We start from the raw sequence: 14,239 nt of genomic DNA on the forward strand, positions 1-14,239 counted from the left end.
CATGGAGACCAGGAAACATTTACATGTTTTAAATGAAGTCATTATTAGTAGTATAAACAACTGTAACTGTTTGTTTTATTCTGAAAGTACTGACCGGATGTGTCTCCCCTGGTTACCGGTAACTTTCCTCCCGGTGAGTTCAGTCGGTTCAGCAGCTCAGCTGTTTGTTTCGGACTCTTTAATCAAAACATTAAAACAAACGGAATAAACTTTCTGCTGCCAGCTTCCGGTGCGGATTACCGGCTTTTACCGGACATCAGCAGGTAAACGCTTCCGTTAATTTACCGGCTCCGGTGTTGACTTCTGTCCGTTAGCTGTCCCGGTTAGCCTCCCGATGCTAGCTGCGTTAGCCTGCAGGTTAAACAAATAAAAGTTTTATAGTTTATTTCTGTTTTTTTGGGGAAAATAGAAACTTTAATGTGTTTCTATCCGCTGCTGGTTAAACTGCTCAGTAATTAATCAGCTTTAATGTTTATTAATTATGTTTTTACGTCAGTTATTAATGTTTATATGTCAGTTATTAAGTTTATATGTCAGTTATTAATGTTTATATGTCAGTTATTAAGTTTATATGTCAGTTATTTATGTTTATATGTCAGTTATTAATGTTTATATGTCAGTTATTAATGTTTATATGTCAGTTATTATGTTTATATGTCAGTTATTAACGTTTATATGTCAGTTATTAAGTTTATATGTCAGTTATTAATGTTTATATGTCAGTTATTATGTTTATATGTCAGTTATTAATGTTTATATGTCAGTTATTAATGTTTATATGTCAGTTATTAAGTTTATATGTCAGTTATTAATGTTTATATGTCAGTTATTAAGTTTATATGTCAGTTATTATGTTTATATGTCAGTTATTAATGTTTATATGTCAGTTATTAAGTTTATATGTCAGTTATTATGTTTATATGTCAGTTATTAAGTTTATATGTCAGTTATTTATGTTTATATGTCAGTTATTTATGTTTATATGTCAGTTATTAATGTTTATATGTCAGTTATTATGTTTATATGTCAGTTATTAAGTTTATATGTCAGTTATTATGTTTATATGTCAGTTATTAAGTTTATATGTCAGTTATTAAGTTTATATGTCAGTTATTATGTTTATATGTCAGTTATTAAGTTTATATGTCAGTTATTATGTTTATATGTCAGTTATTAAGTTTATATGCCAGTTATTAAAGTTTATATGTCAGTTATTAATGTTTATATGTCAGTTATTTATGTTTATATGTCAGTAATTAAGTTTTTATGTCAGTTATTTAAGTTTATATGTCAGTTATTAATGTTTATATGTCAGTTATTAATGTTTATATGTCAGTTATTAATGTTTATATGTCAGTTATTAATGTTTATATGTCAGTTATTAAGTTTATATGTCAGTTATTAATGTTTATATGTCAGTTATTTATGTTTATATGTCAGTTATTAATGTTTATATGTCAGTTATTAATGTTTATATGTCAGTTATTAAGTTTATATGTCAGTTATTAATGTTTATATGTCAGTTATTTAAGTTTATATGTCAGTTATTAAGTTTATATGTCAGTTATTAATGTTTATATGTCAGTTATTAATGTTTACATGTCAGTTATTTAAGTTTATATGTCAGTTATTATGTTTATATGTCAGTTATTAAGTTTATATGTCAGTTATTAATGTTTATATGTCAGTTATTAATGTTTATATGTCAGTTATTAAGTTTATATGTCAGTTATTTATGTTTATATGTCAGTTATTAATGTTTATATGTCAGTTATTATGTTTATATGTCAGTTATTAATGTTTATATGTCAGTTATTATGTTTATATGTCAGTTATTATGTTTATATGTCAGTTATTAATGTTTATATGTCAGTTATTTATGTTTATATGTCAGTTATTAAGTTTATATGTCAGTTATTAAGTTTATATGTCAGTTATTAATGTTTATATGTCAGTTATTAATGTTTATATGTCAGTTATTAAGTTTATATGTCAGTTATTAATGTTTTTACGTCAGTTATTAATGTTTTTATGTCAGTTATTAATGTTTATATGTCAGTTATTTAAGTTTATATGTCAGTTATTAAGTTTATATGTCAGTTATTAAGTTTATATGTCAGTTATTAAGTTTATATGTCAGTTATTTATATTTATATGTCAGTTATTAAGTTTATATGTCAGTTATTATGTTTATATGTCAGTTATTAAGTTTATATGTCAGTTATTAATGTTTATATGTCAGTTATTAATGTTTATATGTCAGTTATTAATGTTTATATGTCAGTTATTATGTTTATATGTCAGTTATTAAGTTTATATGTCAGTTATTAATGTTTTTACGTCAGTTATTAATGTTTTTATGTCAGTTATTAATGTTTATATGTCAGTTATTATGTTTATATGTCAGTTATTATGTTTATATGTCAGTTATTAATGTTTATATGTCAGTTATTTATGTTTATATGTCAGTTATTAAGTTTATATGTCAGTTATTAAGTTTATATGTCAGTTATTAATGTTTATATGTCAGTTATTAATGTTTATATGTCAGTTATTAATGTTTATATGTCAGTTATTAATGTTTATATGTCAGTTATTAAGTTTATATGTCAGTTATTAATGTTTTTACGTCAGTTATTAATGTTTTTATGTCAGTTATTAATGTTTATATGTCAGTTATTTAAGTTTATATGTCAGTTATTAAGTTTATATGTCAGTTATTTATATTTATATGTCAGTTATTAAGTTTATATGTCAGTTATTATGTTTATATGTCAGTTATTAATGTTTATATGTCAGTTATTATGTTTATATGTCAGTTATTATGTTTATATGTCAGTTATTAAGTTTATATGTCAGTTATTAATGTTTTTACGTCAGTTATTAATGTTTTTATGTCAGTTATTAATGTTTATATGTCAGTTATTTAAGTTTATATGTCAGTTATTAATGTTTATATGTCAGTTATTAATGTTTATATGTCAGTTATTTATATTTATATGTCAGTTATTAAGTTTATATGTCAGTTATTTATATTTATATGTCAGTTATTAATGTTTATATGTCAGTTATTATGTTTATATGTCAGTTATTATGTTTATATGTCAGTTATTAATGTGTATTAGACTCACAGGAGACTATTTATCCTGATTATTGATTAATTAATTAGTTGTTTGATCAGAAAATAATGAAAAATGTTTCTAAAAGTCCAGTTTACTGTCACAGAGTCTCAAGACTCTTGCTTGCTCCCTTCCTTCCTTCCTTCCTTATTCCTTCCTTCCTTCCTTCCTTCCTTCCTTCCTTATTCCTTCCTTCCTTCCTTCCTTCCTCATTCCTTCCTTCCTTCCTTTCCTTCCTTTCCTTCCTTCCTTCCTTCCTTCCTTCCTTCCTGTGTGGATGTGTTGAGAGCATGAAGCAGGATGAGGTGTTTAAAGCTCTGTCTGTTTTACTTTCTGCAGGACAGACGAGTTATTTTTAGTCTTCCTGCGTCTCAGTGAATCTAACATCACTGAATCATTCATGACCTGCTCTGCTCTCACATATTCCTCCAGCTCTCTCTCTCTCTCTCTCTCTCTCTGTCTCTCTCTGTCCCTCTCTCTCTCTGTCCCTCTCTCTCTCTGTCTCTCTCTCTCTCTCTGTCTCTCTCTCTCTCTCTGTCTGTCTCTCTGTCTCTCTGTCTCTCTCTCTCTCTCTCTGTCTCTCTCTCTCTCTCTCTCTCTCTCTCTCTCTCTCTCTCTCTCTCTCTCTCTCTCTCTCTCTGTCTCAACAGTTCCTTTAACAGGCTGAAATGTTTCCTCATGGTTTCCCACAGTGAGAATGTGCAGAGCTGAAAGCACTGAGTTTAGTTTCATTAAAAGGTTTAAAGGAAGGTTTTATAAGTGTTATAACAGAAATAATGTCAGGGTCATGTCTACCAGATGTTTTTGTTTTTTTAATAATTAAAGTTTTTGTTTTTTTTGGTATCCAGATGATTCACAATAATCATAACTCCCACAGTGAAATATATAAAAAAGAAAGAATAAATAAATAAAGATAATACATTTAGATGATATATTTAAATCAGATACATAAATAAATAGAAAACACATTTTAAGAATAAAAATAAATATACAGCTAATCAAAATAAGATGAGTAATACATTTTAACCTAAATGTGTGTGTGTGTGTGTGCGTGTGTGTGTGTGTGTGTTTGTGTGTGTGTGTGCGTGTGTGTGTGTGTGTGTGTGTGTGCCTGTGTCTGTGTGTATGCATGTGTGTGTGTTTGTGTGTGTGTGTGTGTGTGTGCGTGTGTGTGTTTGTGTGTGTGTGTGTGTGTGCTCTGATGTTAAACAGGATTCATGAGGATGGCCGAGCCCAGCAGAAGATTGCTCCCTCACTGACAGGAGGAGGAGGAGCAGGAGGAGCAGTAGGAAGAGCAGCAGGAGGTGGAGTAGCAGGAGGAGGAGGAGTTGCAGGAGCAGCAGGAGTTGCAGGAGGAGCAGGAGCAGCAGGAGGAGCAGGGATGGAGCGTGCTCACAGCCTCCTGCTGAATGAGGAGGCGTACAGTCAGCTGGCCGAGCATCAGAAGGCCGAGTTCATCTTCCAGTGGTTGAACCACCTGAAGAAGCTGCTCACTGCCTCTGATAGGGTGAGCCAATCTGTAGTACTGTTAGAGGTACTAGTACTTTACTGTAGTACAGTTAGAGGTACTAGTACTTTACTGTAGTACAGTTAGAGGTACTAGTACTTTACTGTAGTACAGTTAGAGGTACTAGTACTATACTGTAGTACAGTTAGAGGTACTAGTACTTTACTGTAGTACAGTTAGAGGTACTAGTACTTTACTGTAGTACTGTTAGAGGTACTAGTACTTTACTGTAGTACAGTTAGAGGTACTAGTAGTACTTTACTGCAGTACAATTAGAGGTACTAGTACTTTACTGTAGTACAGTTAGAGGTACTAGTACTATACTGTAGTACAGTTAGAGGTACTAGTACTATACTGTAGTACAGTTAGAGGTACTAGTACTTTACTGTAGTACAGTTAGAGGTACTAGTACTTTACTGTAGTACAGTTAGAGGTACTAGTACTATACTGTAGTACAGTTAGAGGTACTAGTACTTTACTGTAGTACAGTTAGAGGTACTAGTACTATACTGTAGTACAGTTAGAGGTACTAGTACTTTACTGTAGTACAGTTAGAGGTACTAGTACTTTACTGTAGTACAGTTAGAGGTACTAGTAGTACTTTACTGCAGTACAATTAGAGGTACTAGTACTTTACTGCAGTACAGTTAGAGGTACTAGTACTTTACTGTAGTACAGTTAGAGGTACTAGTACTTTACTGTAGTACAGTTAGAGGTACTAGTACTTTACTGTAGTACAGTTAGAGGTACTAGTAGTACTTTACTGCAGTACAATTAGAGGTACTAGTACTTTACTGCAGTACAGTTAGAGGTACTAGTACTTTACTGTAGTACAGTTTGAGGTACTGGTACTTTACTGTAGTACAGTTAGAGGTACTAGTACTTTACTGTAGTACAGTTAGAGGTACTCGTACTATACTGTAGTACAGTTAGAGGTACTAGTACTTTACTGTAGTACAGTTAGAGGTACTAGTACTTTACTGCAGTACAGTTAGAGGTACTAGTACTTTACTGTAGTACAGTTAGAGGTACTAGTACTTTACTGTAGTACAGTTAGAGGTACTAGTACTTTACTGTAGTACAGTTAGAGGTACTAGTACTATACTGTAGTACAGTTAGAGGTACTAGTACTTTACTGTAGTACAGTTAGAGGTACTAGTACTATACTGTAGTACAGTTAGAGGTACTAGTACTTTCTGCTCTCTTGTTTTCAGGCTGAGATCAAACAGAACCAGCGTCGTCTGGCCGACCAGCTAACGAGCGTTCTGATTGGCTCTCCCGGCCCCCCGACCCGCTGCCTGCTGGCCCACTGCCTGGCCCTGCTGTACCGCCTGGGAGACCCCGTACCTGCCAGCCTATTGGTGGAGAGGTGCAATGACATCATCCGAAGCAAAGATGACTCGCCTTCAGGCCTCCCGACCCGACTGTGAGTCCGTTTACAGGCCGCTAAAATACAGCTGCAACTATTGATTATTGATTATCAGATTAAATCAATAAAAGGATCGTATCGTATCTTACTGTATCGTATCTTACCGTATCGTATCGTATCTTACTGTATCGTATCTTACCGTATCGTATCGCATCTTACTGTATCGTATCTTACTGTATCGTATCGTATCTTACTGTATCGTATCGTATCTTACTGTATCGTATCGTATCTTACTGTATCAATGTTCTGTATCGTATCGTATCTTACTTTATCGTATCTTACTGTATCGTATCGTATCTTACTGTATCGTATCTTACTGTATCGTATCGTATCTTACTGTATCGTATCGTATCTTACTGTATCGTATCGTATCTTACTGTATCAATGTTCTGTATCGTATCGTATCTTACTGTATCAATGTTCTGTATCGTATCGTATCTTACTTTATCGTATCTTACTGTATCGTATCTTACTTTATCGTATCTTACTGTATCGTATCGTATCTTACTGTATCGTATCTTACTGTATCGTATCGTATCTTACTGTATCGTATCGTATCTTACTGTATCGTATCTTACTTTATCGTATCGTATCATATCGTATCTTACTGTATCGTATCGTATCTTACTTTATCGTATCGTATCATATCGTATCTTACTGTATCGTATCGTATCTTACTGTATCGTATCGTATCTTACTGTATCGTATCGTATCTTACTGTATCGTATCGTATCTTACTGTATCAATGTTCTGTATCGTATCGTATCTTACTTTATCGTATCTTACTGTATCGTATCGTATCTTACTGTATCGTATCTTACTGTATCGTATCGTATCTTACTGTATCGTATCGTATCTTACTGTATCGTATCGTATCTTACTGTATCAATGTTCTGTATCGTATCGTATCTTACTGTATCAATGTTCTGTATCGTATCGTATCTTACTTTATCGTATCTTACTGTATCGTATCTTACTTTATCGTATCTTACTGTATCGTATCGTATCTTACTGTATCGTATCTTACTGTATCGTATCGTATCTTACTGTATCGTATCGTATCTTACTGTATCGTATCTTACTTTATCGTATCGTATCATATCGTATCTTACTGTATCGTATCGTATCTTACTTTATCGTATCGTATCATATCGTATCTTACTGTATCGTATCGTATCTTACTGTATCGTATCGTATCTTACTTTATCGTATCGTATCTTACTGTATCGTATCGTATCTTACTTTATCGTATCGTATCATATCGTATCTTACTGTATCGTATCGTATCTTACTTTATCGTATTGTATCTTACTGTATCGTATCGTATCTTACTGCATCGTATCTTACTGCATCGTATCGTATCTTACTGTATCGTATCGTATCTTAGTTTATCGTATCGTATCTTAGTTTATCGTATCGTATCTTAGTTTATCGTATCGTATCTTACTGTATTGTATCTTACTGTATCGTATCTTAGTTTATCGTATCGTATCTTACTGTATCGTATCTTAGTTTATCGTATCGTATCTTACTGTATCGTATCGTATCTTACTGCATCATATCGTATCATAGTTTATCGTATCGTATCTTACTGTATCGTATCTTACTGTATCGTATCTTACTGTATCGTATCTTACTGTATCGTATCGTATCTTAGTTTATCGTATCTTACTGTATCGTATCGTATCTTACTTTATCGTATCGTATCTTACTGTATCGTATTGTATCTTACTTTAACGTATCGTATCATATCGTATCTTACTGTATCGTATCGTATCTTACTGTATCGTATCGTATCTTACTGTATTGTATCGTATCTTACTGTATCGTATCTTATCGTATCGTATCTTACTGTATCGTATCTTACTGTATCGTATCGTATCTTACTGTATCGTATCGTATCTTACTGTATCGTATCTTATCGTATCGTATCTTACTGTATCGTATCTTACTGTATCGTATCGTATCTTACTGTATCGTATCTTACTGTATCGTATCGTATCTTATCGTATCGTATCTTATCGTATCGTATCTTACTGCATCGTATCGTATCTTACTGTAGAGTTTCTATTGTTTGGCTCATGATGATGATGGTGAGATATATTATGATAATCGTCGTGTGTAACTACATATTTATTTATATAACGTGTGTTTCAGGGCGGCCGTGGCTTGTCTCGGCGCTCTGTTCGAGCAGCTCGGTCGGATGCTCGTCGGCCTGTTCAAAGAAACTCTGACCAACCTGCTGAAGGCCATGAAGAACGCAGAGGTCAGTCCCAGAAACAGGAAGCCGTGCTTTTACTCTGTTTTTATTTAATATGCTGGGTTATTTGAGTTTCTCTGTTTAGTTTGATCTCAATTATAGCAAAAAATGTATTAATAAATCAGTTGAAGTCAAGACAGCTGCTTTTACTTCAACCATAGACAGAAACACTTTTATTTCTCATCTATATTTATTTATTTATTTATTTATTATTTTTAGCTTCTGTCAGTGAAAGTCTAGCTCAGAGGAGTCAAACTCATTTTCATTCAAGGGCCACATACAGATCTCATGTGGGCCGGATCATTAAAAAGATGGAGGGAAAGAAGGTTAGGTTAGGTTAGGTTACTTTATTGGTCTCCCTAGGGAGAAATTTATCTTGGAGACAGGGACAGTGTTGCATAAATAACATACAGTAAAAAAACAAAAACAAAACAACATGCAATACAGACATACGGTAAAAAGACAGACAGTGGTGGAACAAACGCAACCTGACATTGGATGATCCTACTCATGTACCGCCATATACACCCTCCTCCCCATCAAAGCATTCACACAGGCATTCACATCACCTCCCATCACCCTCTCCACATCACCATAGCAACCTACCAAAACATTCATTCCATCATAAATATGGGTTCAGTCACACATCCCAGCATTCCATCACAGATACTCATAGATCCGTTCACTCGCATACATCCACCCATTATCTGGAGTCATAATACACAAATTCATTTCCATACATAAAACCATCACATACATTCATTTCTGGTTGTTAAGAAGCTTAATTGATATAGGAACAAAAGAGTGTTTATATCGATTGTGCCTGCACAGAGGAAGTCTATATCTCTTCCCAGAATTCAGAAGAGCATATTCAGTGTTCAAAACGTGAGCACTGTCCGATAAAATGGCATTTGTCTGTCTCATAGTCGCCTGCTCAAACAGGTCCTGTGGATTAAGGGGGGGTGTTGTTCCCATAATCTTACCTGCAGTTCTAACTAGGCTTGAGATCTCAGCTCTGGATTTAACTGTTAGATTACCAAACCAGCTGGTGATTCCATAACGGAGGACTGACTCAATTGTTGCTCTGTAAAAAATCAACATAATATTTTTACAGACTCCAAAAACCCTGAGCCTACGTAAAAAATGAAGACGCTGGTGGATTCTGGCACACACATTGGCCACCTGTGTGCGCCAGCTCAGGTCGCTGTCAACATGTACTCCTAAGTACTTGAAGGTTTTCACCTGTTTGATATCTTGGCCATGGACGGCCACAGGACTATGGTCTCCAACTGATCTAGGATCAAGCAGCATCTCTACAGATTTTATTGTGTTAATATGCAGCAGATTTGCATCACACCAGTTGACAAACTTGTCAACTGCAGTTCGGTGAACACTTAAATTATTATTGGCATTGAGCAGGCTAAGAATGACTGTGTCATCAGAAAATTTTACTATGAATTGGTTTGGCTCAGAACTGACACAGTCGTTGGTATACAATGTGAACAGAAAAGGTGAACTGACACACCCCTGAGGGGCACCAGTGCTACATTCAGCCAAATCAGACAGAGCTGAGTTGAACTTGACCTGCTGTGGCCTATTGGATAAAAAGGAGTAGTACCACCTCACTAAAAAAGGGTTAACATTCAACTGAACTAGTTTTTTAAGAAGGATGTGTGGCTGGATAAGATTAAAAGCAGAACTAAAATCGACAAAAAGAAGTCTGACATATCCAGCTGGATTTTCTAGGTGCTTCAGGGCAAGATGCATTATAGTCGCTATAGCATCACTTGTGCTGCGATTCTTAGTATAGGCAAACTGATATTTATCAAGCACTGGTTCCACAGCTATTCGAAGTTTCCCTATCAAGATCTTCTCTAGTGATTTAAAAACATTTGAAGTTATGGCCACCGGCCGGTAGTCATTGTCCTCCTTGGGACTGACTTTTTTAGGTATGGGAATTACCATTGATTTTTTCCAGAGCCTTGGCACTGTATATGTATCTATGGAGAGCTGGAATAGTTTCTGCCAGGCCGGAGACAGCTCCTCAGCAAAAGATTTCAAAATAAAAGCTGACAGATTGTCCGGGCCTGTTGCCTTGTTAGTGTGAGTATTTTTAAAAACTTTAGTGACTGTTTCTAGGTCAATTTCAATTCTATCCACATTAAAATCACAAATCACATTTTCCAAGACATCAGCACATTCTGCACTGTTATCAACATTAAAACGCATATAAAAATTGTTCAGTTCATTTGCCCTGGCAGTTTCATTGTAGGCGAAAAGAGGAAGGAAGGAAGAAAGGAAGAAAGAAAGAAAGGAAGGAAGGAAGGAAGGAAGGAAGGAAGGAAGAAAGGAAGGAAATAAGAAGGGAAGGAAGGAAAAACAGGCAAAAGGAAGGAGGGAAGAAAGGACGAAAGGAAGGAAGGATGGAAGGAAGAAAGGAAGGAAATAAGAAGGGAAGGAAGGAAAGACAGGCAAAACGAAGGAAGGAAGAAAGGTAGGAAGGACAGATGGAAGGAAGGAAGGAAGGACAAATGGAAGAAAGGGAGGGAAGAAAGGAAGGAAATAAGAAGGGAAGGAAGGAGGGAAGAAAGGTAGTAAAGACAGATGGAAGGAAGGAAGAAAGGGAGGAAGGACAGATGGAAGGAAGGAAGGAAGAAGGACAGATGGAAGAAAGGAAGGAAGGAAATAAGAAGGGAAGGAAGGAAAGACAGGCAAAAGGAAGGAGGGAAGAAAGGTTGGAAAGACAGACGGAAGGAAGGAAGGACAGATGGAAGAAAGGAAGGAAGGAAATATGAAGGGAAGGAAGGAAAGACAGGCAAAAGGAAGGAGGGAAGAAAGGGTGGAAGGACAGATGGAAGGATGGAAGGAAGGACAGATGGAAGGATGGAAGGAAGGACAGATGGAAGGATGGAAGGAAAGACAGATGGAAGGATGGAAGGAAGGACAGATGGAAGAAAAGGAGGGAAGAAAGGAAGGAAATAAGAAGGGAAGGAAGGAAATAAGAAGGGAAGGAAGGAAAGACAGGCAAAAGGAAGGAGGGAAGAAAGGGAGGAAGGACAGATGGAAGGAAGGAAGGAAGGAAGGACAGATGGAAGAAAGGAAGGAAGGAAATAAGAAGGGAAGGAAGGAAAGAGGCAGAAGGAAGGAGGGAAGAATGGTAGGAAGGACAGATAGAAGGAAGGAAGGACAGATGGAAGAAAAGGAGTGAAGAAAGGAAGGAAATAAGAAGGGAAGAAAGGAGGGAAGACAGGTTGGAAAGACAGATGGAAGGAAGAAAGGAAGGAAGGACAGATGGAAGGAAGAAACAAAGAAAGATAAAAGGAAGGAAGGTAGTAAGGAAAGATGGAAGGAAGGAAAAGAACACAGGAAGGAAAGTGGGCCAGACTGCACCCATCGAGGAAGAGATTTTTAAATGGTTAAATGAAGTTGAGTGAGTGGTGGTAGCTGTGTGGCGTGATGATGTCACTTCCTGTGCCAGTCTCAGGGCCGCTATGAGATCATGTGTAGCGTGGAGAAGATGCTGCAGGGTTTGGGGGTGAGTGCCGTGCCGGGTCACCGTGACGTCTACAAGGCAGCCAGGGCTTGTCTGACCGACCGCTCCATGTCTGTCCGCTGCGCCGCCGCCAAGGTAACAGCACCCTCCTCCTTCCTTCCACCCTCCTTTCCTTCCACCCTTCCTTCTCTCCTTACTTCCTTCCTCTTTTCCTCCCTCCCTCCTTACTCCTTTCCTTCCTTTCTTCCTTCCTTTCCTCCCTCCCTCCTTTCTCCTTTCCTTCCTTTCTTCCTTCCTTCTCTCCTTCCTTCCTTCCTTCTTTCCTCCCTCCCTCCTTACTCCTTTCCTTCCTTTCTTCCTCCCTTCCATCCTTCCTTCCTTCCTTCCTTCTTTCCTTCTTTCCTCCCTTAAAGAAGCTAACTGTCTGTGTATGTGTGTGTGTGTGTGTGTGTGTGTGTGTGTGTGTGTGTGTGTGTGTGTGTGTGTGTGTGTGTGTGTATGTGTGTGTGTGTGTGTTCGTGTTCGTGTTCGTGTGTGTGTGTGTGTGTGTGTTCGTGTGTATGTGTGTGTGTGTGTGTGTGTATGTGTGTATGTGTGTATGTGTATGTATGTATATGTGTGTGTGTGTGTGTGTGTGTGTGTATGTATGTGTGTGTGTGTGTGTGTGTGTGTGTGTGTGTGTGTGTGTGTGTGTGTGTGTGACTTCCTGTCAGTGTCTGCTGGAGCTGCAGAGGGAGGCATCGTTCCTGTGGAGCAGCGAGCTGGAGAACGTGGCCACGCTTTGCTTCAGAGCCTTCGAAGGATCCAACTACAACGTCAGAGTGTCGGTGGCCACGCTGCTGGGAACGCTGCTGGCCGCCGCCGTGGAGCCTCGACAGCCTGCCGGTACGGTCAGAGACGAGAGGACGAGAAGTACAGGAAGGAAGGAAGGAAAGATGGAAGGAAGGAAGGGAGGAAGGACAGATAGAAGGAAGAAAGAAAGGAGAAGGAAGAGTAGACAGGAATGAAAGGTGGAAGGAATAAAGGAAGGAAAACAAGACATGAAAGATGGAAGGAAGAAAGGACAGATGGAAGGAAGGAAGGAAGGAAGGAAGGAAGGGAGGAAGGACAGATGGAAGGAAGGAAGGAAGGAAGGGAGGAAGGACAGATGGAAGGAAGGAAGGAAGAGAGGAAGGACAGATGGAAGGAAGGAAGGAAGAAAAGAAGGAGGAGAAGGAAGAGTAGACAGGAATGAAAGGCGGAAGGAATAAAGGAAGGAAGGAAGGAAGGAAAAGAAGGAGGAGAAGGAAGAGTAGACAGGAATGAAAGGTGGAAGGAAGGAAGGAAGGAAGGGAGGAAGGACAGATAGAAGGAAGAAAGGAAGGAAAAGAAGGAGGAGAAGGACGAGTAGACAGGAGGCAGGAGGATCGCTTATTATTAAGTTTTCAGTTGTTGATGGATCCCCCCTCCCTCCCTCCCCCCCCCCTCTCTTCTCCCCCCTCCCCTGTACCCCCCCCCCCCCCCCAGCAGCCCCCCGGGCGAGCGGGCGAGGCCGCAGCTCTCTGGAGGAGGTGATGGATTTGTTGTCGGGGGGCTTCCTGCGGGGAGGAGCCGGCTTCCTGAGAGCCAGCGGAGACATGCTGAAGGGGATGAGCTCCGTCGGCAAGGACGTCCGAATAGGAGTCACTCAGGTGGGTCACATTCCTCCGTCAGTTATATTGATTATCTATTCCTCCGTCAGTTATATTGATCATCTATTCCTCCGTCAGTTATATTGATTATCTATTCCTCCATCAGTTATATTGATTATCTATTCATCTATTCCTCCGTCAGTTATATTGATTATCTATTCATCTATTCCTCCGTCAGTTATATTGATCATCTATTCCTCCGTCAGTTATATTGATTATCTATTCATCCGTCAGTTATATTGATTATCTATTCCTCCGTCAGTTATATTGATTATCCATTCCTCCGTCAGTTATATTGATTATCTATTCATCCGTCAGTTATATTGATTATCTATTCATCTATTCCTCCGTCAGTTATATTGATTATCTATTCATCTATTCCTCCGTCAGTTATATTGATTATCTATTCCTCCGTCAGTTATATTGATTATCTGCAGTTTCCATTCAGGTTAATGTAGTTTAAAGTTCTTCACAGCTGACTGACAAGCTGATGATAACACCTCCTCTTCCTCCTCCTCTTCCTCCTCCTCTCCCTCTTCCTCCTCTCCTCCTCGTCCTTCTCCTCTTCCCCCTCCTCTCCTCCTCCTCTTCCTCCTCTTCCTCCTCCTCCTCTTCCTCCTCCTCCTATTCCTCCTCCTCCTCTTCCTCCTCTCCTCCTCCACCTCCTCTTCTTCCTCCTCCTCTCCTCCTCCTCCTCCTCCTATTCCTCCTCCTCCTCCCCCCTCCTCCTCGTCTCCTCTTCCTCTCCTCCTCCTTCTTCT

At 37.8% G+C, this 14,239-nt stretch overlaps 1 protein-coding gene across 1 annotated transcript in view; it reads left to right on the forward strand.

Annotated features, from left to right (window-relative positions):
- Positions 1–4,451: 4,451 nt before the first annotated feature.
- heatr5a (HEAT repeat containing 5a) overlaps positions 4,452–14,239 on the forward strand; it is a 56,623-nt gene continuing 46,835 nt past the window's right edge. The window contains exons 1-6 of the mRNA XM_053336195.1: positions 4,452–4,626; positions 5,841–6,052; positions 8,213–8,321; positions 11,794–11,943; positions 12,522–12,693; positions 13,315–13,478. Of these exons, the coding sequence (XP_053192170.1) occupies positions 4,501–4,626; positions 5,841–6,052; positions 8,213–8,321; positions 11,794–11,943; positions 12,522–12,693; positions 13,315–13,478 (933 nt within the window). The 5' untranslated portion in view covers positions 4,452–4,500. The remainder of the gene's footprint in view (positions 4,627–5,840; positions 6,053–8,212; positions 8,322–11,793; positions 11,944–12,521; positions 12,694–13,314; positions 13,479–14,239) is intronic.

This window comes from Scomber japonicus, chromosome 16 (genome assembly GCF_027409825.1).
Source record: "Scomber japonicus isolate fScoJap1 chromosome 16, fScoJap1.pri, whole genome shotgun sequence".
NCBI lineage: Eukaryota > Metazoa > Chordata > Actinopteri > Scombriformes > Scombridae > Scomber > Scomber japonicus.